At 37.2% G+C, this 21,457-nt stretch overlaps 1 protein-coding gene across 7 annotated transcripts in view; it reads right to left on the reverse strand.

Moving 5' to 3' along the window:
* Positions 1–21,457, reverse strand: part of RBMS3 (RNA binding motif single stranded interacting protein 3) — a 597,177-nt gene that overhangs the window by 25,199 nt on the left and 550,521 nt on the right. For all 7 annotated transcript variants that reach the window (XM_027897820.1, XM_027897776.1, XM_027897804.1 and 4 more), the window contains one exon: positions 12,971–13,081. In XM_027897820.1, the coding sequence (XP_027753621.1) occupies positions 12,971–13,081 (111 nt within the window). The remainder of the gene's footprint in view (positions 1–12,970; positions 13,082–21,457) is intronic.

Genomic DNA, 21,457 nt, shown 5'->3' on the forward strand with positions numbered 1-21,457 from the left:
AAAATGCTCCAAGATATGTACTGCTCAGTTTGCAGAAGGTTAGTCTGGAATATCCTCTAAGATGTTTCATGCTTAATTCTGATGGCATAGAATTTTTCAAATTTATATTTGAATGAAATACAAAGTTTAGAGACATTTTTTCATTCATTTTTCAGTGGCTGCATAGTAACAGCTTGAAAATGGAATAAGATAGATGCTCCAAATGGCAAATGAAATGAATAGAGCTTGGAGATGAGTGTTCTAAGAGAGGACAAGATCCTTTGATTGTGTCACAATGCGTAGTAAGAGCTGTAGACATAGTTTAAATAATATATTAATTCCAGAGAATATTTTAAATCACTCATGTACATTAAAAGTGACAAAATTCTACCATACTACATCCCGTCAAATGGAATTTGAGATCAATGAAATATTACTGTCAATGATTCAATGATGGCAAAACCACAACAGCTGATAAGGCCAGCAGGAGATCTTCTAATGCACTCTAGCCTGTACAGGTAAGCAGTCCTGGCCTCTTCTAAATGCCACAGCCCAAAGAGAGACTTGCTCTTCTCAAGAGGATCTCGTAGACTATTTATTTCTACGCTAGGTTGTCCAATTTGGTTTTTTGTTGCACTTCCAGCTCTGGCATATGGACTGATTGGAAAGCTCAGACATCTTCATTTTGCATTGCTGCTCACTGACCAGCAAAATGCTCCCTTTCTGCTCTCTTTTGACACACAGAATAAAAAAAAATAAAAAAAAAGATTAAGTGCTGTGCAAATGTTTGCAATGGAGAAAGTCCTAACTACACTACAGATTTGCTTGTCCAAGAATATGACAGAGATGACAAAGTGGCCATTTTTCCATCAAATAAATTTATATCACACTTTTAAACCATAGGACTTTGCATAATTCACCTTACAAAGAAGGATCACTGCTGACATACTAGTGTTATGCTGAACTCCCAGGCCGCACTGCTAAAATACAAATTAGCAGAGTTAACATTTAGAAAGTGTATAACCGGCTATTCCCGAAGCTGAATAAGGGCATTTGCAGATTCCTCTCACTCAGTGGCTGATGTCAGGGACAATGAATTTAATCTTAGGATGGAGGGGGAGTGGGGGATGATGGTCTGCCAGCCTGCCCAGCTGTAATATCCCCTAATAGCCTGGAAGGAATTGTAATTGTGAACTGAAACAGCATCTGCTTAACTGGCATCCTAGCCCTCAGGACTGGAACTTTTTGCTTGTTGTGAAGGATCATGAGAAATACTACACAGAGCATGAAGATGAAAACAGAGTGACATTAAAACCATTAAATAGAACCACCAAGGCACAGCTGTCTATGCTGCTAGTGAACTCAAGGAAATATAAATGCCAAAATATATTTGACATTCATGATGTAATTTGGTATGGCAATTTAGAACACTGAGGTAACTGCAAACTTCTAGTTTAAAGTATTTGTAACTATTATTATAGTGGACAGATTATTACAGATCATTCAGTGAGAAGCAATTAAGTTCCACTGTTAGGCACTAAAGCCAAATCTAACTAAAACTGGTAAAATCTTCTCTTTTCTTACTGAGAAGAATGGGCCAATTAGTTCAGCTGTCTTGATCAGAACAGTTTACTGCAGTCCATCACACCGAGAGTCTGGGCTTTGCTTTAAATATACAGCTGAGCCATCCCTGGGTTTGAAACAAGAGCTGCTGTCCGTACTACAAGAAAGATTACACTGTACAGGAGTAATTTTCCTCAAAGGGAATCAAAGGGCTTGCATTAATTTGCTTACTTATTTAAGTGATGCTAGGTTTTAATTAATATTTTTAAAACACCTTGAGAATATAAATTTCAATATAGGTGCTGCTGCTGTTATTCTCCAGTTGTTTCCTGCTTCAGAATGTCTCTGAAAAGTCTGGAGTCCTGTTTTATTTGGGAGGAATAGCAAATGCTACAGATCCCCTCCTGCATAATTTGAACTTTCAGAAAAAAACACCAAAACTGTCAGAAATCTGTAGGATATGTGCAGATGGAGTTAAATACTTCCATAGAAGCTCCACAGGTCCATAAACTTAACTGCCTAAAAAAAGAAGTGCTTACTAATGGTAAGTACTGCAATTTCTTAGTTTACAATGGGAGTAGCTCTGCCTGCAAAGATCTCTATAGAATAATTACAGACCAGAGACACTAATTCATTACACTTCTGTGCCAAACTTGATATGTGTATATATATATATATATATAAATCTAATTGTTCCTAGGAACACATATCTAATAGCATATGCAATAAAGTAAAAATCCTAATATTAAAAATAAACTCAAGATGATGCCATGATTCTTAAGCCATATTTTTTTCTTTGGAAACACAAGAAAATACAATGCTGCTCATTACATTTGTACAAAAATTAATGAAAGAGAAAATTGGATTTATAAACCTTGAAATGTATAATTCTTTTCTTTGCCTTCTGTAGCAGGTTAATTACTTCAAATTTTTTCATCAATCATTTTCTGGTTTTCCACTGTGGTTTTTAACTCTGATACAATTTTTTACAAACTCAGATACAGTTTTAAACAAAGGATAGAAATTTGAGGAAGGTCAGCGGTCTCAATATAGTTCAGGCACAATTTATAAAAATAAGGAAAGGGAACCTCCTCCTTCAGTGGCCTGATCCACACACTAATGGAATTTTTTGCTACCAACTATTTCTCTATGTCCCATAACACATTCAGGAAATTTGAAGTTGTTGCTACTTTTTTTTTTTTTTTAATTTTAAATAAACTTCATCTAATATGATAATCTTCTAGAAGGTGTATAGGAAAAAAAAATATGATGAATCAAATTATAGTCACTTTGATGAAACAACCCTTTATTACCAGAAAATGAAAATTTCTGAGATGAGTCCATTATCTTCAAAGAAAATCAGCCCTACTAAAGCTAATTAGGAGAAACTGCATGTTAAAAGAAAGGAAGCAAAATAGCTTTTGTTAAAATATTACCTTTAATCACTAAAATTTTGAGCACTGATTTGGATTCTGTGGATAAACTAGGCAAGGTTATCTGTGGAAATACCATCATAGCCAAATACTCACTTCACCTTGTTACTATATTTCTGTCACTCCAATTTGGACTGTCAAAAATGGTCATTGAAAAAAGAACAAATACAACCAATTTTTTAGTCCAGTGCAGGCATTTTAGGTGGGAAGTAGTGGCAGCAGAGCAGAATTATGGTAAACAGGAGAACGGGAGCAGTCAGGTGCCTGCTTGAAAAAAATATCATTTTGGAAATAATAGCATCTTGGGTCTGTACTGCAAACCCTGCATACAGCTGTGGTTGACAGGGCCAGAGAACACAAACAGCATGAAATTTTTGCATCAGTGAAATCAGCTTGTGCCATATAAATATTATACTGACTTGAGAGAAATGCCCAAGGGAAATACAGCAAAGGAAAACAGGGAGTTGAGGCTGGCAAATGCACAATTATTTGGACATTTAGATACTGAACTCTTAAGAAAGTGTCTGTTGTTGTATCACAACTGCTAAAATTAAAAAGTCAAAATTAGAAGCGTACAGGTGTGCCTATCACATTCAAAAGCCATGAAAAATCTGAAGGATAGAGTAGTCCACCACGAGACCGACCAGAAAAGGATGCACCTCTGAGATACGATTGCTCCCTAGACTCATCCCGATGTGGTGCAGCTCACCTCTGCCATACAGTAAAAATCTTCCACGTTCAACAGTCCATTACCTTGCTAGAAAAACAATTCAGTGTGGCAAACTCCCAAAATTCACTCAGTGCAGCTGCTCTCAAAACCCTTGTTACTGCTCAATGAAATGTGCTGACTGAGCTGTTTCACAGTAAATATTAGGGATAGCAGAATTCTCCTCCCAAATTGAGTCTTTTAGGAGCAAGAGGATTCTGCAGCACCGTAGCTCTGACACAGAATCACCCATAACTCAAGGATAATAAAATACCATCAGAGGGCACAGAGGTTATTGCCATCGGCAGGTCCCTGTGGAATTGTAAATCATTTGAACAAAGCTTACCCTTTTCTGAGAACTTCAAGCTAGAAGTACTGTACATACAGGATCCCAGTGTCTTACACAATGTATGAAGACTGTTCCCCTCCTTCATTTAACCTTGCTTCACAAATGACTGAACCCTGAACAGGGCTGCTCTTTCCAGAAGAAAATAAGAAAGATACCTCAAAAGCACTGGCAATTTGTCTTATGGGAAGTTTAAACCTTTGGAGTACAAGCTTGCCATGTGGATGTTTGATAAGCCATGTGGATTAACTGTGAAATGCACTATGCTCTGAAATTCGGTGGGATACGTTATGGGAAAAAGTGAAATTCAATGGAATATTATTTTTGTGACCATCTGCAGGTCCAGGACTTTTACCAATATACATGTTATTTCTGTCATTTAAAATATGTAAAATGCTCTCCCTATGAGAGAACACTGTAATTCAAAGGCTGCTGCTTAGAGCAGAAACATTTAGCTTAACAAAATGTACCCATCCCACTGAAAAAAAAAAAAAAGCAAACAAAAAAAACCCGCAAAACCAAAAGCAAGTAGTGTACTTACTAATCCACATAACACATGTTGAAATGAGTCAATCTTACCTCTTGGTCCCAAATGCTTTTTAAGGAGCGGATACTGTGAATGGTCAGTTGCAACATATGCTTAGTCTTTGACTGTTTAAACTTCAGACATTGCAAATAAAATGTTATTTTGATGTATAGCTCTTTTCTGAGTCTTGGTATATCATGCTCAGTAAACATTTTTAGAAGCGTTTATAATTTCCTGAATTCTCAGTACTTAAATGAATAGAAAATAAAAATTAAATTATTATTATTTGTTTTGAAACGAATTAGCAATGTTTCTTTGAGATGAAAAACAGAGGTTGGAGATGAAAAGAGCCTGTTAGACCACTTTAGACCACTGCTCTGGTTTTGTGTCAACATCTGAAAGTGCCTCCTGTGGATTTTAAGGTGTTTGGCCCAGTTAAATTCTAGATGTCCCAGACAATGACCTTTCTATGGTTCATTTCAAATGCTAGTCTACCTCTTAACATATTACCAATTTCTGCAATGCATTAAAGTTATGCTTTCCTTGTTTTACTTTCAGATCCTTATTGTTAGCACAACTAAAACTTTCTTCTCCTGTCCATGGACCCCTTTCATGCACCTATACTGAGCTGTAAACCGCTGTTGTCTTTCACCTTCACACCCTTTTCTTTCAGCTAAAGTTTACATCTGCGTTTGAAGTTGATACAATTCAAGTACTTCACCTTAGAAAAGGTATTGTGTGAAGGGCTGCAACAGTACTTAGCAGAAACTAGTTGTTCTTCCATATAATTTATCATGTTGTTCAACTCCACTGAGGATACAGTCCCTTCAGGATTTACAGGACTTCTTGCCATGCCAATGCACACTTGTAGCATGTGGAGACATGACTACAGGACTGTTTCCCAGCTCTTGGAAAACTATGGAAGTAGCACCTCTGGGGGACACTTCTTGCTTTTCACATGACCATGGTTCTGAAAAACATCCTTCACCTTTCCAAGATCCTCAAACTTGCCTCATATTACACAGACCCCACAGAGCTTGTCTGCACCCCTGATATTTGGATTTAGTACTTCTCTTGAAAGCCACATTCACCATTTCTGTCAGAATCACCTGAGACTTCTTTAAACACAGGCAGGACAACTAAACCAAGTTTCATTCCAATAAGGCGAAGAGTAATGTTCTTGATAGGAAAATGGAAAACCCATTTAAAAAAGAGAAACATATCAAGAAAATACAGATGACAGACCTGACATTTAGAATACTTCTGTTTTCCACCTTCTATTGAGTTTGTCAGGTGTAGGTGTGGCAGAATGTTTCAAACATAGAATTATTTTCAGGCTCTTTTAAAATATTATTTGCTCCTCTTTTCTACTTCCCTGTCTGTTAAATAGAGATTCCTTCAGCTAAATCTTGTACAAATCACTAAAGCCAAAGTAAGTAGAACTAAACCAAACTTCTCTTCCCCAAACCTTCCCTGTCATTTGTGGCATCAGCACAATGTCACATGAAAATGTGTGAACATAACCTTTTTTCCTCTTAAAATTCAAAATTGTTAGGGGAATGATCTACCAGTAGTTAGCAAAATGAGTTCACAATCTTGGTTCATCTTCTAGTAGAGATATGAACAAAAATTTCCAGGAGTATGACTATAGGTCAATATTTTGGGGGAGGATATTCTGTAGACCTCTAACTATATGCCAGATACTACCAGTTTTATGGTTTTTGGTTTCTATTCATTATGACAAAATAAAAAAGATCATTTTATATGCAGTGCATGGCTATCATTAAAAACCCAGTTCTTTGGAAAAGGTGGCTTTGAACTACACTCCCATTGTCCTTCAAAGTGTCACCAGGTGGCACTTCTAGAAATCACAAAATAGAACTGCAGTGGTCATATTTAAGAAAATATATGAGAAAAAAGCCTCTAAATGTTCTGATTCACAGTTATGTGAAGTCATCTGCAAACTGATTATGTGAATGAGATTTGTTTGATGACGAAAATGAAGTTATATTAGTTATGGCTCTTCTGGCTGATACTTTTTGCTTTGCTGATCCATCATTGTTGCTTTGCGTTGATGCACATTTTTATCACCACAATCAGAGATTTGAGTCCTTCTCTGAAAGGGAATCTGGGTTACTGTCACTTCTAGTCCGTAGCTGATACCTCAAAGAGAGGCAAGGAGTCCTCAACAAATGCACTTTGTTCACGTGTGGAAGTGTTGTGTGAAAGTAAAATTTAATACAGAATAAAAGCTACTGACATGCTGGGCTCATATGAAGTGCTGCTTTAACCAAAAATGGAATTCCCTCCATCTGTGTTTATTTTCCTTTTATGTTTCTTTTCCTGCCTATGGCAGGCAGTGGCCTCTAAGGTACATAAAGTCAAACAGTAAGCCACTACCAACAAAGGTAGGAAAGTAAAGCCAATTTCAAAAGAGAAGGGCGAACACTACAGAAATAGGATTTTAAAAGGTCTATTCATTCAAAGATACCATGTAACCACAGCTATGGTCCAACATAGATTGTGGAACCCATGTTGAAATAGTCGGTAAAAGAAAGAGTCTCATCTACACAATAGCTGATCGGCCCAATTCTAACATGAGTCTGTGGAATTTCAAGATGGTCCAAAAAGGGAAAAGATCACATGTTTCCTTGCTCACCTTAGCAGGTGTTTGGCCTATACTGTCAAATTAAGATTTTTTGCCACCTTGCTGTTGCATCCTCATATGTTTCCTTTAGAAGTGCTGAATGTGTTTTTTTTAAGCTTGCTAACCTACTTGTCTCAAATATATTTAGTGGCAGTGAATTCTGCAAATTGTTTAAATGCTTCATGATAAAGTTCTTTGTTCCCTGTTGATTGCTTTGAATCTGGTGCTTTTCCATTGCACTGAGTGTCCCTTTTTTATCTCAAACTATGCATGAGGTAAATAGGAGCCGCCTTTCAAGAGACTAGGAAGGAAGGTGAAGGAGGAGTTATTTGGTTTTTATAACTCCTGAGAGACCTCATGTTGGTCTTCTGCTTTCTAACCAGAATAATTTTTCCTTAAATGGATCTCCTGCCCCAGACAGCTCCATGTTGTTAATCACTTGCATTTGCCATGGACCTTGGCTGAGTAAATGGATAAGGAAGATCTTAGTTTCAGCCTGAACTAAGCTATTTCATTTGCAATGGATTCAGTTGTATATTTTCCACACAAACAGTAACTGAAACTGTCAGTCAATAAATAAAATAAAAGAGCTCTAAGATTAACACCTGATAACGTGAAAGGCACAAGACTGCAAAGAAACTTTGCTCCTGTAACTCTCCAAGGACCTTGTGACATACAATTAGAATAACAGAGAGTATTTTTTGAACAAGAATCAGCTCCATGTAGCTGTAGTATGTGCAAATAGAATCACAGATTAAACAGGAAAAAAGCCAACCCTATCTAACAAAGCAGTTATTCTGCTAAGGCCTTCAGGTGACATTTTAAACCACTGGTGACCGTAGAGCATCCAAAGGAAATAAAAGATAAAAAACTTATAACAAGCTTGTTGTTCCATTGAAGGCTTCTGGAGATATCATCAAGCTTTGCTGGCAACAAAAAGAACTCACAAAGTGAAAGATAAGACTGATGTACCTGCACAACAACCCTGTTATTCCACTGAGAGATTTCCGTGATACTATAAACCAGGAAAGCTGAGTTAAGGTAGTTTGCAGCTGCTACAGGATATCACATTATGTCAGTGCACTTTTTCCACCTGACTGCATTTTTAATACAGAGTATCCAGAACAATTAAACAATTTTTGTTGTTGTTGTTGTTTAAAAAGTGCAATGGAGAGCTTATTTTATAGGTTGCCTATTTCTGAATTAGAAACTGAAAGCGGAATGAACCATCTGCAAACGTGAAGAACAATTAAGCAGCACTGTTGAGCTAGCAGTTTTAGTAAAAAACCTGGCTTCTGCTCACTCTTCCATTGGTGTGGGCCTCAAAGATTTAAGATGAAACAAGGCTACAGTGAGGCAGTTCCAAAAGAGAAGGAGAAAAAGCTGGAATTATCCCTCTGCCAATAAAGACTAACAAAGGCTGCCTCAGACTGTTCAATAAAACTGGAACCCAAGTGGTATCTGACATGGATGCTAACAGCAGGAAGGGGAGGGAAACCCTGACCAAGAAAGTGCAGAGCAGCAAATTTCCTTCAGGAATGGGTAGCAGAGGAAAAAGAGAAGGGCAAGTCTTCTTCCCACTGAAGAAGCAGATGATTGCTGCTGATGGCCAAATGTGGAATTACTGAGAAACAGGGACTGAAAGCAGTGATCAAACTGCTCAGCTTTTATATTTCTAAAGGTTTTTGTATTATATCCACTCAGGCATCAATCACAACTTTATTAAACCACAAAACAAATGTCAGATCAATGGATGCATCGGAAACATTCTGAATGACAGGCTGATGATGGAACAATTCCAGCTTCCATACATTATTAAACACATACTAATGCTGCTCTTTCCATGCTACCCTTACAGACCACTCACTCTATTCTCCCTCTGCAGTACCTTTTTTAATAGCAGACCTAACTGTAGACGAATATTACATCGGAAAAACAAGACTCACTATAATAAATAATAATTAACTAGTAAAAAACAAAATTCAAGCTTAAAACCAGTTGCCTGCCTTGACATTATGCCTTCTGTCATTAAAATTTTATTTTAATACAATTGTAGGAACTGAGACTGAGTTGTCAGCCTTAATCAGAATATTCAGAATTACTGCCTTTTTGCTATAGTCTTCATGTAATTTAAGATTAGGTTTTCTTCACATATTTGCCCACAGCCAGCACACCCATGTAAATGCTTTCTGCTCTTTTTGAGTGAAGAGCTACGTATGAAAAATACATATAAATATGGCAGAAATTGTCCCTCTGGCAGATTCTCTGCTTAACTCGGGATTTCAGGGAAGTGATCAGAGCAGAACACTCGCCTCTCAATTCATCAGTATCATAAACTGTATTTTCATTGGCAGAAATCAAATTGATTTTCACAAAGGCAGAAAGGAATTGTGCTCCTGGTGGGAAGAACTGGTATATACAAAGGCTGTACAAAATTCTGTCACAGCACAGGAACGTAGAGTTGAGTTGCCATAAATGGCAGACCCTTACCTCTCTTCCTCCAGTGCCCTACACCATCCTTTGGCACTGAAATCAAAGAAAGATGGATTTGCAGATTTTCACTTGGCCTAGTATCTTGGTAGCATTAGTGTATCCCCTTGATTAAGGAGTGTTTAATATAGCAGAGATGTCTAATTTTAAGCAGACAATGGATAACAAATAAGAATGTTTAAAAAATATAATAAAATTAAATTAAATATGCATTTTTGGGGGGTTTTAGAGAGAAAGGAAACTTGTCCCTATCCATGGAAAATGGTTTCCTAAACCGAATTATTTGTGCTTTTTGGGGAAGGCTTTCCCTAGCACAGAGGAAATGCAGCTGGCTATGAGTGGGTTTAGAGGAAAACTATTCTGTTTTGACTGCTGAATTGCATGCTCCCAGCTGGAAGTGAACAGCCCTGCCAGCATTAAGCCAGAAATGCCTGCCCTGGGCAGGTGACTAAAGATTCAAGGGGACGGAGGCAGCTGCCCTCTGAATTCCCACGGGTTTTAACATGTGCTTTGGGGCTGAGAGATCAAAACTCAAATCCAGGTTTTGGTGTCAAGGTAGGAATTGGCAGAGGCTGCTGTTACTTGGGCCACTCGCCTCACCAGAGGGCTAAAGAGTGCTCCTCTGTAAAGGGTCTCTCATCTGAAATGGTTCCAGCCTGGACAGAGTATTTTAATCTTTCGGAAAGCATTAAAAGGCAGAGTAATTCCCACAAGATATGAAACTGTATATGCCTTTATGCTATTTCTCTAGCTCACTCACTAGAGAATAGATTTTCTGTTGAAGCAATATTTTAGAAACCCAGTGTTCATCCTGAATTGGGCAAGTGTGGAAGCAGTTTTGGAGCCAACTCTCACTTAAGTGACCACAGGGGTCTGTTTCAGCTGAAAAATATATTATGTTGATTAGGAAAATGCTTTGTCTGAGGAAGTGAACATATGAAAGCCTTTTAATAAAAACTGCTTTGCATACTGCAAGGTTTTAAATTAAATTGGGACAGAGTTACAGCCAACACTGAGCAGAATTGTTTGTGACTTTTTGTCTTATTTGCCAAAAAAATCTGATGGCTCTTTATGGTACCCTGTTGCACGGTTTTAAGAACAGAATTTAAAAATACATTCATAACAGAACTGTATCATTTATGTCTTATATCTCCCATAAAACTTAGTCCTGCTGAGGTACTCAGTAGCATGGTTTGGACTTGGCACAATTCCTCATGCTTTATGCTTCAACGCTCCTCTCTCTTGACCAAAACTCAGAATTCCAAAAAGAAATGAAGTAAAACTACCCCTAAATAAATAATGTCTCTAAATATGTTCTGTTCATCACAATTTTTTTTCTGTAACAGAATAATACATTAGGAAGAATGAATTTCAAGTTAGGATGGGTACATCCCACAAAACTGCTACTGACAACCCAAATCCAGAAGTTTTCCCTATAATTTCTAATAGGAGGAATTCACAAAGGAGGAATTCTCAATGACCTCCATGATTATCCTGCTTGCACAAGTACTTTGAATGAATATGGTGTTTTTATCAAAGAGAAATCCTGTATGTGGTAAAAGAGGGTGTAATTTGAGATGCATGGAAAGCCAATGGGTATTGTAGCACACATCAATCATTAGCTCTTCCTTGCTCTTTAAGTTTTCTGTAAACGAATGAGGAGTTTTAAAGATAGAAAACATAAATCTGTATAGTATTGCTCTAAATGTATTTCAAGAAGTTATCATAGGGAATGCGGTGACCTTGAAAGATAAGACTGTGTAAAGAGTTAGGAAAAGAAAGGAAAGATATTCTTTTAGTTGCAGTCACATAAATTGAGTATCTTATTACCACCTACTAAAGGACCCATTGCATTGCAGGGTCCTTCCCCTGACTCCCCAAATGGATTTGTTCCTATAACCATTGTAATAGTGGTCTCAAGTCAAGAGAGCCTTAGCTGGGAATTTTCTAGTTTGCATTAAGGTTGTGAGACAATGCACACAGAAGACAACGTCTGTTAAGAATTATGGAGCTGAAAATAACAGCTAGAAGAAAAAATTGATAGGAACTGCACAACAGCACAACTAGAATTCATTTTCCATTTCCTTCCCTTAATTTTTAAATACACTTTTGAATCACAATAATTACACATCCAGAAATTCTCACTAGTCCTAGTATTTCCTTCCATTTCATTAAGGGAAAATTGTTGAGATTAACTTTGATATGTAATTCTTACTTCTTTTGATTGTTGAATGCAACATTTAACATAACAGGAATAAACAAGCCATCTTATTTAATTTTTGTCAGAAATGAATACAAAAGTCTTAGATCTTAACAGAGTTTTTTTAAGGAAGCGTGAAAAGACACTGGAGTTAGAATTACATTCAACAGATAAGGAAAAAGGAGGTGAAGAGAAGATGATGAGTAAGAGATGACCTAAGTGAGTTAAATAACTTTGTACAGATGTGCTGTTATTCAGTAAATTATTCAATATAAAAAAAAATGTTGGAAAACCCTGTTTGTATAGATTAGTATCAAGTAGTACAGTGGTGAAATAGAAAAACATTTGTAAGTGCGTAACAGATCTTTCATGTAATTATTGCATAAAAAGTGTGTGTGCTAAAGACATAGAAGTGTAATATTTATGCCTGTATTTTCACAAAAATTTGCATGTACATGCAGCATGCACACATTCACATATCAAACCACTATTTATTGCCTGTAGTTGTTATATTTTAGGAACTTCTAGAGAGCTTCAATAATTTCAAGTAAGAGTATTTTTTGCCTTTCTCTGACTCTGGGGGAGTTAATTGAGTCTGATTTACACAGCTTAAAGAGAAAATAATTGTTGAAATATACATGTTTAAATACTGGAAACACAGCTGGCCATCATAAAAAATCACATTTCTAAGCCTAGAACAAAATTTGTATGGCTGGCTGTTATGGTTTAGAAGTGAGGAGTGGATCCTACCAGAACGCCAGAACTCCTCTTTCCCAGCAGTATAAAACTTTCTAGATTGACAAGCAAATAATTTCATATTATAATCCAAATTGATAGAGCAGTACTTCCATAATTGCATGAGAATTAGTACAGAAAATTCCTGCTAAGTACAGAGCAGGTTTTGTTGACCTGCTATTTCACTACTCATACTACTTTGTCATTCCTGTTCTGTAATACCTAGTGCTGACTGTATGATGTTGAAGCACTGAAAGCCCAGAAATAATAAATTATCTTAAGAAACTCGGTAAGCAATACATGCTTTGCAATATGAAAAGCAAATAGTGTAATTTATGATCTTACCGTTCCTGTTGTGCCCAAGGAAAGGTGGTTCATCTGTTGGGTCAGAGGGCCCATCATGCTTGCTGGCTGCATTGACATAGTGTGGTCCATTGTTGGTGTTATCACAGCACCCTAGAAACACACATTATTTACACTTCAACCTCTCATTAAAAAAAAAAAAAAAAAAGGCAGCATTCTCTAAATGAGTGAACCCGACTGAAAACTTGACATGAATCTTAAAGAGACTAATATATCTGTCAGAGGAAATATGTTTTGTTCCTATTGACAACCAAGCTACACACATATATTATTTGTACTGCTAATGAGGCCATTTTATGTCAGTACCAATTAAGTGTCATTTTTTACTTCATTGCTTCTGACAAACAAATGCATATGTTCTTTCTATGATGAATGCTACTGTACATTGCAAAACGCCTGTTATTTCCATTTTTCCATATCCTATATAGAATAATCTTACAGACAGAACACATATGTCCTCAATTTTCTAAAACCTTCAGTCTCAGAGATCTTCAACCTATTATGGTAATTATCTTGGATTTTTCCAGTCGCAATTAAGAACCCTTGCTCATGACATTTTATAGCTGATTAAGTAAGACTAGCTATTGACAAGCGAGTTTGGTAGTGGCACCCATTTAAAACAGTGTTTAAAAGCATTTTTCTTCTCCACATGGAAAAGAAAGACATTAATAACAAAGAGCATATGAACTAAAGCAAAAACAAGACTTTGTATAAAAAATGAAACAAAACACATGCCAGACAAGCTTTGGAGAGAGAGCTTCCTTGCCACTCATATTCCTTGGGTTTTGCCCTCCCTCTCCCCAAGATCCCATTTTGGGAACCTCATGCCTTAGTGAAGTGTTGATTCTCTGCAGTTCTATGGGGTACAATGCTATTTCCTGTGTTGATTAGAGAAAGTCAGTCAGAAAGAGTGGTCTGCTCTTTTTCTTGCAGATAGTGAAATAGGGAGGTATTTCCAGCTATTTCTTCATATGAAATAATAGCTTTACTTAGTGGATGTGCATGTTTGCATGCACACATAGCAACTTGCACAATCACATTACACTACAAAGTGTGGAAAATGTATATGAACGTGTTTGTTCAAAATAACTGACTTCTTTTTATCTACGAGATTATTGACAAAATCCATCTATAAACAGGAATTTAAAAGAAACCAGTTCCAAAAACCACAGCATACCTGTTCTTAAGTGTCTGTCTTATATTTACATAGACCTATGTATTACCAAGGACCTGATTAGAAGCTAGATTTCAAATTTTCAATAACAAATAAAAAAAAATTCCGTGGAAATACCAACTGAATTTTTTCTCTCCTTCCAGCAATACTTTTTCTATGCACATCCTATCTGGGAAGCATAGAGTCTCCAGTCTCTGTGAACTCATTACTTGCATGTCCTTTTTGTAATACCCTCAGCATATGAAATATATATACGCTTGTTTTATGTCCCATAGTAGATTACATTTCTTGCATTGACAAGAGTCCCTAAAGAAATTTGGCAAATTACAGCAGCTAGCCTCCACAGAGTATCTGTCATGATTCCAAATAAAGGTTTATAAAATAAGCTGATCAGTGTGCACGTATCAAACCTGCAATACTTGCAAACACTTTTGCTGCTTTCTTGGGTATATTAATTTGCACTGGTTTACATAGATTAACTTATTGATTAACTCATTTAATGAACTACCACAGTGAAATCTTCCCTTTTTGCTGAAATGGTCTAAAAGCAAATCTGTGGGGCACACCCATTCAGCAGTCCCTGCACAGCAGATTCAGTGAAAGAGTCTGAGAAACCATGCCAAAGGAAAATGATGTTCTTCCTATGTGTTCAAAATCAATGGCCTGGGATAACATGCAGCCAGATGGGAAGGTTTGGACTTCACCTGCAATTTTTGATTATCATAAGGAATTGTAAACTTTATGATCGGAATGATCAGCATTTTTACTGTATCAAACTATAAATGCTCAAACTAAATTTGTCAAATAATAAACAGTTCTCAGTTCCCTCTAGGGGCAGTTGGCTCCTTCAGCTTAGAGATGGAGAATTGCCTCAAGGTTTTTTATTACAGAGAAGTTGAGCTCCCACTTGTGATGTTGAGGAAGGTGATTCTTCCCTTCTCTGCTTTTGTGAGACCCTGCCTGGAGAAATGTGTCCAGCTCTGGGAGCCCAGTATGAGGAGAATGTGGACCTGTTTGAGAGGGTCCAGAGGAGAGTCATGAAGATGATCAGAGGGCATCAGCGTATACAAGCATCTGGAAGGAGGGTGTCAAGAGGATGGAGCCAGGCTCCTCTCGGTGGTGCCAAGCAATAAGATGATGAGCAGAAAGTGATGCACAAGAAGTTCCACCTAAATAGAAGGAAGAATTTCTTTACTGTGCAGGTGACCAAGCACTGGAACAGATTGCTCATACAGGTTGTGGACTCCCTCACTGGAGATATTTAAGAACCCTCTGGATGCAATGCTGTACAGTGTGCTCTAGGATAACACTTCTTGAGAAGGGAGGTTGGACCACTCACTGTAGAAGCCAGAGAGGAGACATATCATTGAAGTGGGATTGGATGAGAAGACATTTAAAGGGCCCTTTCAACCAAAACTATTTTATGATTCTTTGTGTGATAGGATAAGCATAAAGTCACACATTCACCACAGATTCATGCAGCATCACGCTGCCAGTAACAGTGGCTGCAATTAATGTAGGATGTTCCAAAGCCTCAAAATACGAAGTCTTCTTTTGCAAAAATGTTTATTGCAAAGGTATGGTTGGAGGAACTTGCTGTGCTACAGATGTGATAGACTGATAGCTATTCCTGTGTATAAATTCAGGAACCTGGAAATGAAGAAGGGGCAGCACTGAAAGAAGTCTCATGATTTAGTGCAGCAAACACAACTGCCAGATACACAGTGGAAATATCTGACGGCAAATGTCTTTCAGCAAATAAGTAAGCCAGACAGGTATTGCAAATAAACTATTTAAAAAAATATGGACTGGAGAGAAAATACATCAGGGACAAAAATATTGCTCAGAGATAGTAAATATATTATTTTTAAATTGAAAAAAATATATATCCTAGTCCATTTAATAGTTTAGAAAAAGAGTTGGGAAAACAAATCAAGTACTTGCAGCTTTCCTAAGACAACTGTACATGTTTGAAATTGACAGTTATCTATAGCAGAAAATTATGTGCATGTTCCAGATTATTAATTTACCAGAGTTTGCAGAATCTTCTCATGATCACGTAGGAAAAATTATACTTAATTAAGGAAATCTCTTCTGGTTGTTAGGATGATGCCCAATCTCCAGACCATAATGCATTTCATGATACATGCTGTCAAATCCATTTATATTCAGTTTATTTAGCGGTAGAAGACAACGTTTTGCATTAGATGTTGCCATCATATTAAAAGTAATTTCATTCTTTTCAGCCTGTAGTAGGTATTTGCTGATAAACATCCAGTTGGCTGCTGGCAAAGGCTACAGCAAACATATTTTTTGTCTTCATCTGTTTGGATATCTGATTTTACTGAGTTTATGAGCTGTATAGAGAGACATGTTAGCTTTGCATAAAAAAAAAACACCAAAAAACAAAAACCACAAAACAACAAAAAACCCCCCAAAAACTGCACAAGTAATTATTATGAGGTTTTTGCCACCACCTTTGCCCAAACAAGTAGTTGGCCAGCTAATTATTTAGGTCTGCCCTGTTGCCTCAGTATGATTACCTTTCTTTTCCATAAGTCCTGCAAGGAACTGGTTACTAAAATGACTTCTACATTTGTCAAGATATTCTCGGCATATGACCTGTCATACAATCCTGTCAATGCTATAGTGGCTTTAAAAGAAATTAACAGGACAAATAGCAGGGAATTACTGGTACAGGCAAAAAACCCCCTTTAAAAAAACTTTACTTTAAAAAAGTAAATGCATATATTTTTCAGAATATAGTCTATCACTGGCAAAGAATGAAGTCTACTTTATTAACTACAAACACTGTACAACCCCTCTATAGCAACAAACTAAGGACAGAAAACACAGTTTGTGTATTATATTAAGTAAACTATCTTTAAGCACTTGCCAATAGCAAAAGGCATCAGCAAAAATAAAGTCTATGTTGGTGCAATGACACATGCCACCTTTTGTGCATGGAGGGTGGGAAAGTGACATCAGAAATAAAAAGTGTATTAGGAGGCTTTAGGATCAGAGAGTTCACTAGTTGAGAGATGCACTAAGGGGCCAGTGGGAGGATGGATTAGTTAGTCACAGCTTTCTACAACATTGAAACTGTATTAAAGGGTTCTATTTTATTCCAGTGTTCTAATACTAATATCGTACCTAAGGGGCAAATACCAGCTGAATAAATAATTTTTAAAGCTTACAGTAAACATCTGCTTATTTTGCAGTTTACTTTTTCTTTATTTAAGAAGTTTTAACAAGTTAACCATACTTATAAATTCTACTTTGTAAATACTGGCCAATGTAAAGCCAATAAGCATTACAGCAGCAAACTTACTTTTCAGATTTGTTTACAGACATGCTGTGCAGACCTATAAGCACTAGGTCATTCCATCTAAAAATTTATTACTCTACTACAAGTCAATGTACTTATGTTATTGAGAAAATGTTCTTTCTTGAGGTTTTATTAAACTGAGTGAAAGGATGACTTTCCTTACACTTATCAGACAGACTTGTCCATCAAGCATTAATAGGAAAAAAATCAACATGCATACTTTTTTTTCAGATAAATATACTCTCTCTGCATACTAAACAAATGACAACCATATTTCTATTGATTCACTGTTCTATCTAGGCTGTCTTGTCTCATTTCCTTGGGCTACCTCTAACAGGGAGCTCACTTGTCGGAACAGTGAGCCTAGAGAACTACTCTGAACTGGCTGGTAAGTGGCCAAACTTTCATGACAACTGTAGGAAGATTAAAGGTAGTTTTGAAATCCCCTCTGTCCTGTATCATCACCTGTGCTGGAAATACTCACTGATATTCCAAAACGATGGAGAACCTATTTTCCCTTTTTCAATGAAAAGTTAGCAATTGCCTTGGCTAGCTGACTGGAGATTAAATAATCATTTGAGTATGATGAAAAAGTTCAGAAAACATCAGTTAATAATGTATATTTTGCAAATCTTAGGATTTGGTTTCATTTCATTACACTGTGAAATTTAAAAGCTTGATAAAAATGGGGTAAAGCGAGCAAGGAGGCCAAACCCTGCACTAAATTAAAGCAGCTTTATCTTTGGAACATGCAAACCCTGATATAGACCTTCATCAACTCTGAGCCCTGCTTCTGGACTGAGTATTAAACTACAAGTTCACATTGTAATATTTCTAATCTTGGGCATAAATTCAAATTCTTATCTGACATCCCCTTCATAACTTGGTTGAATTTCCTTGGAGCAACAGACATATTTGCTTTCCCTTTCTCATTTTCTTGCTGTATGTTTGTGAACTTCTTTCCTCAGATGAAAGTATGTGTCATAGATCCAAGAGAGTTATTGCCCAGAAGTAACTGGTCTTAAAGGATTAAGAATCCAAATATAGTGTGGTAAATAAAGAACAAAGGTGACCCTTGCGTATGTACCACCTTTCCTACAACAATTGACAAGGTTTTTGATGGTTTCTTTCCCATTGTTCTTCTTGCCTTTAACTGTTTTTCTTGTCTCCTAGTTTGAAATACAGCTTTTGATAATATACAGATAGTAGCCTAAATGCAGATTAAAGGATATAGAAATGGGAACATCAGGACATAAAGAAAACACAGCTGATTTGATAGGGAGTGTTTTATATTAGCAACTGCATGCACAAATAAAGCAGTACCTGCAACTATATTGTACTAGTTAATAAATGTATTATATCAGGCAGTACCAGTGTGATTTTATGTCAGCAGTTTATGCCTCTAACAGAGTTGAAAAAACCAGTAAATTTCATAGCATACATCTGTCTGTTAATCTCAGAAGACTTAAAAAAAAGAAATAGCATTTCTGTTGAAAGCAAAAAGTTACTCAGTGCCTAACATGATTTTGCATGGTGACTTAAACCTTTCCACCCAAAATAACATGTCAAAAGGAAGGCCACTGAAGAAAAAGAAAATATTAATGCAGGGAAAATATACCTGAGTTGCTACAGGGATTCAAGCAGAGATTGAGGGCCCCATGCTGTATCTCTGTCATTGCTGCCTGCACATGCAGGCTGGACCACAAGCCCATGTGCTTCTCTCTAGGTTGTGAAACAGAAGTTTTCATACCTTCTCCAGCTTACCCCAGGAATAAAGTAAAATTACCGAATAAATAATAAATAATAAATAAAGACCTGAACAAATATGAGCAATTTTGATGGGACCTGCTAACAGAAAGGAGTCCACAGTAATTAGGGGAAGACCTGTTGCAGTAGGGTATTCATTGCAGCAAGTGCTGGAGCAGGCAGTAAGGCCATAGGCAGCTCTTGCTCCCTTGTCTGACATATTCTAGAAGAGACTAAGAAATCACATTTCTTTTAATTTTTTCCCTACTCTTTACTTCAGTTTATGAGTGCACTTGGCTGTATCATGGCTTTATGCAGCCAATCCACATAACAGTGCTTTTGTTCTGTCAAGAACAGCCATCACTAACAAAAGCATCCTCACAACTCTCACTTTAGGTTTAGCATCCCCAGAAGACAAAGAAGAAATAAAGAGATGGTGCTTTGCCTGGGACATAACTACTGTAATACATAGATCTTCTCCTGCCCTTCTCACTATCAGATTTCACATAAGAAATATCCAAAGGCCTTTTCAATACATGTCGAAATAAGCATAGATTCTAAAACTATGACATTATTAGTGAAAAGAAATCTTTATTTCCTGCACAGAACTCCTGATCTATACCTAAGTGGTATATGACATATGCTAAAGTGTTGTGTTTGGCAATTCCATTCTGATTGTATTCTTACATATATTTTCTGATGTGGATGATATCCTTCCTATAGTGTCTTCCAGCAGCTGATGTGCCACCCTAGTTAATGGGAATCAGTTGTCTCTTTCCCGTGGACTAGTTTTTCTTAGTATCAGAATGGAGTTTCATCTATTAAAGCTAAATCCAAATAATATTTCCTCTCAAACAATTCTGTTGTATTCCCTCCTTTCTTGCCTATAACCAGGCATGAAAATTGACTTAATAGCACATCCTAGTTTTAACAAGGTGCAAAATAGAAATTATCAAACAGTACAATTAAAATAAGAGCCAGAACTAGTCTTCAGCCTAAATTTTCACTTCCTTGCCCTATTGGGTTCAAATGAAACTTTCAGAAAGGATGCCATATTTGTATCTTCAAAAGTCTGATTTTACATATATACACACACACATAATTACATATTACATTTGATCAGATCAAATGTCTGATACACTGCACTGTTCTCTGCTTTTCTGTTGAGATTTAGTAATAGGTAATATGCCAGGCCCAGAGAGTGGTTAACCAGGTTTGGGGAGGAAATGTCTGTGACATTTCTTCTACATATACTTCTAGCTTCACCATTACAATGGCCAGTGTCAGGGCAGCAGCTGTGATCGGTAACAGATGTGCTGTGTTTCATTTCCTGCCCAAAACCTGGAGGGGCTCGCACTATGTAAGCTGCAATCTAGCAGCTGTGCTGGGGGAAAGGTTTTACTCATTAGAAGGACAAACACTGACACTGGGAGATATCAGAAATGCTGAGGAACTGGCTACCAATAAGAGAAAAAAAAAATCAAACAGAAAAGCAGGCTGGTAATACAACCCAATGTCTTAAGGGTATATTAGAGTTCAGATGAGAAGAATGACACCTTACACAACTGCAGCCAGAAGAAAATGATATGGCTGTGCATGGTGTTAGCTCCACAACACTAAAAGGACTTAACACAACCAGACTTAGACGGAAGTATCAGAAATACCTTCAGCTTTCAAAAAAGTGAGGTGATATCACTGAATGAAGCAGCAAGGAGACATATTGAGGTGCCAGGGTGGCAGACAGCAGAGTGCTCCTCTGTGAGATTCCTAATACTCAAGAGGAAAACGGAAAGAATAGTCAAGGAATGGATAACTATCAGGTTGTCTTCCTACAACTCAAAGATCAGATCGCTCTTGTAAGCGATTATTAGTGACGGACAACACAAGCAAGGTTTCACAGAGTTGCTCATGGACTTCATGTCAGTCCTTGCAATGTCAAGCCAAAAGCAACTCAGAGATCTTTGGCTAGGCCCAAATTTAACTGCATCCTCAGAGACCCTGATCCAGGAGCTACCATGTAATCCACATACCCAGCCGCACAGTTTGGATAGAAAGGCACGTTGAAATCCTGAGGTTAGTGTTCCTGTATCACTCTTGAGCTACAAATCCAATGTCCATCCTCCATGAGAATGCACTATGGAGCACTGCCATCTGCTGCCTACACTCCCTTTTGTGTGGCTCCTGCACAAAGGAAAATTAAAGGTATGGAGGGTCTGAGAAT

Source organism: Empidonax traillii, unplaced genomic scaffold, assembly GCF_003031625.1.
Source record: "Empidonax traillii isolate 1590-97213 ecotype Southwest subspecies unplaced genomic scaffold, ASM303162v1 scaffold19:size3308961, whole genome shotgun sequence".
NCBI classification, from domain to species: Eukaryota; Metazoa; Chordata; class Aves; order Passeriformes; family Tyrannidae; genus Empidonax; species Empidonax traillii.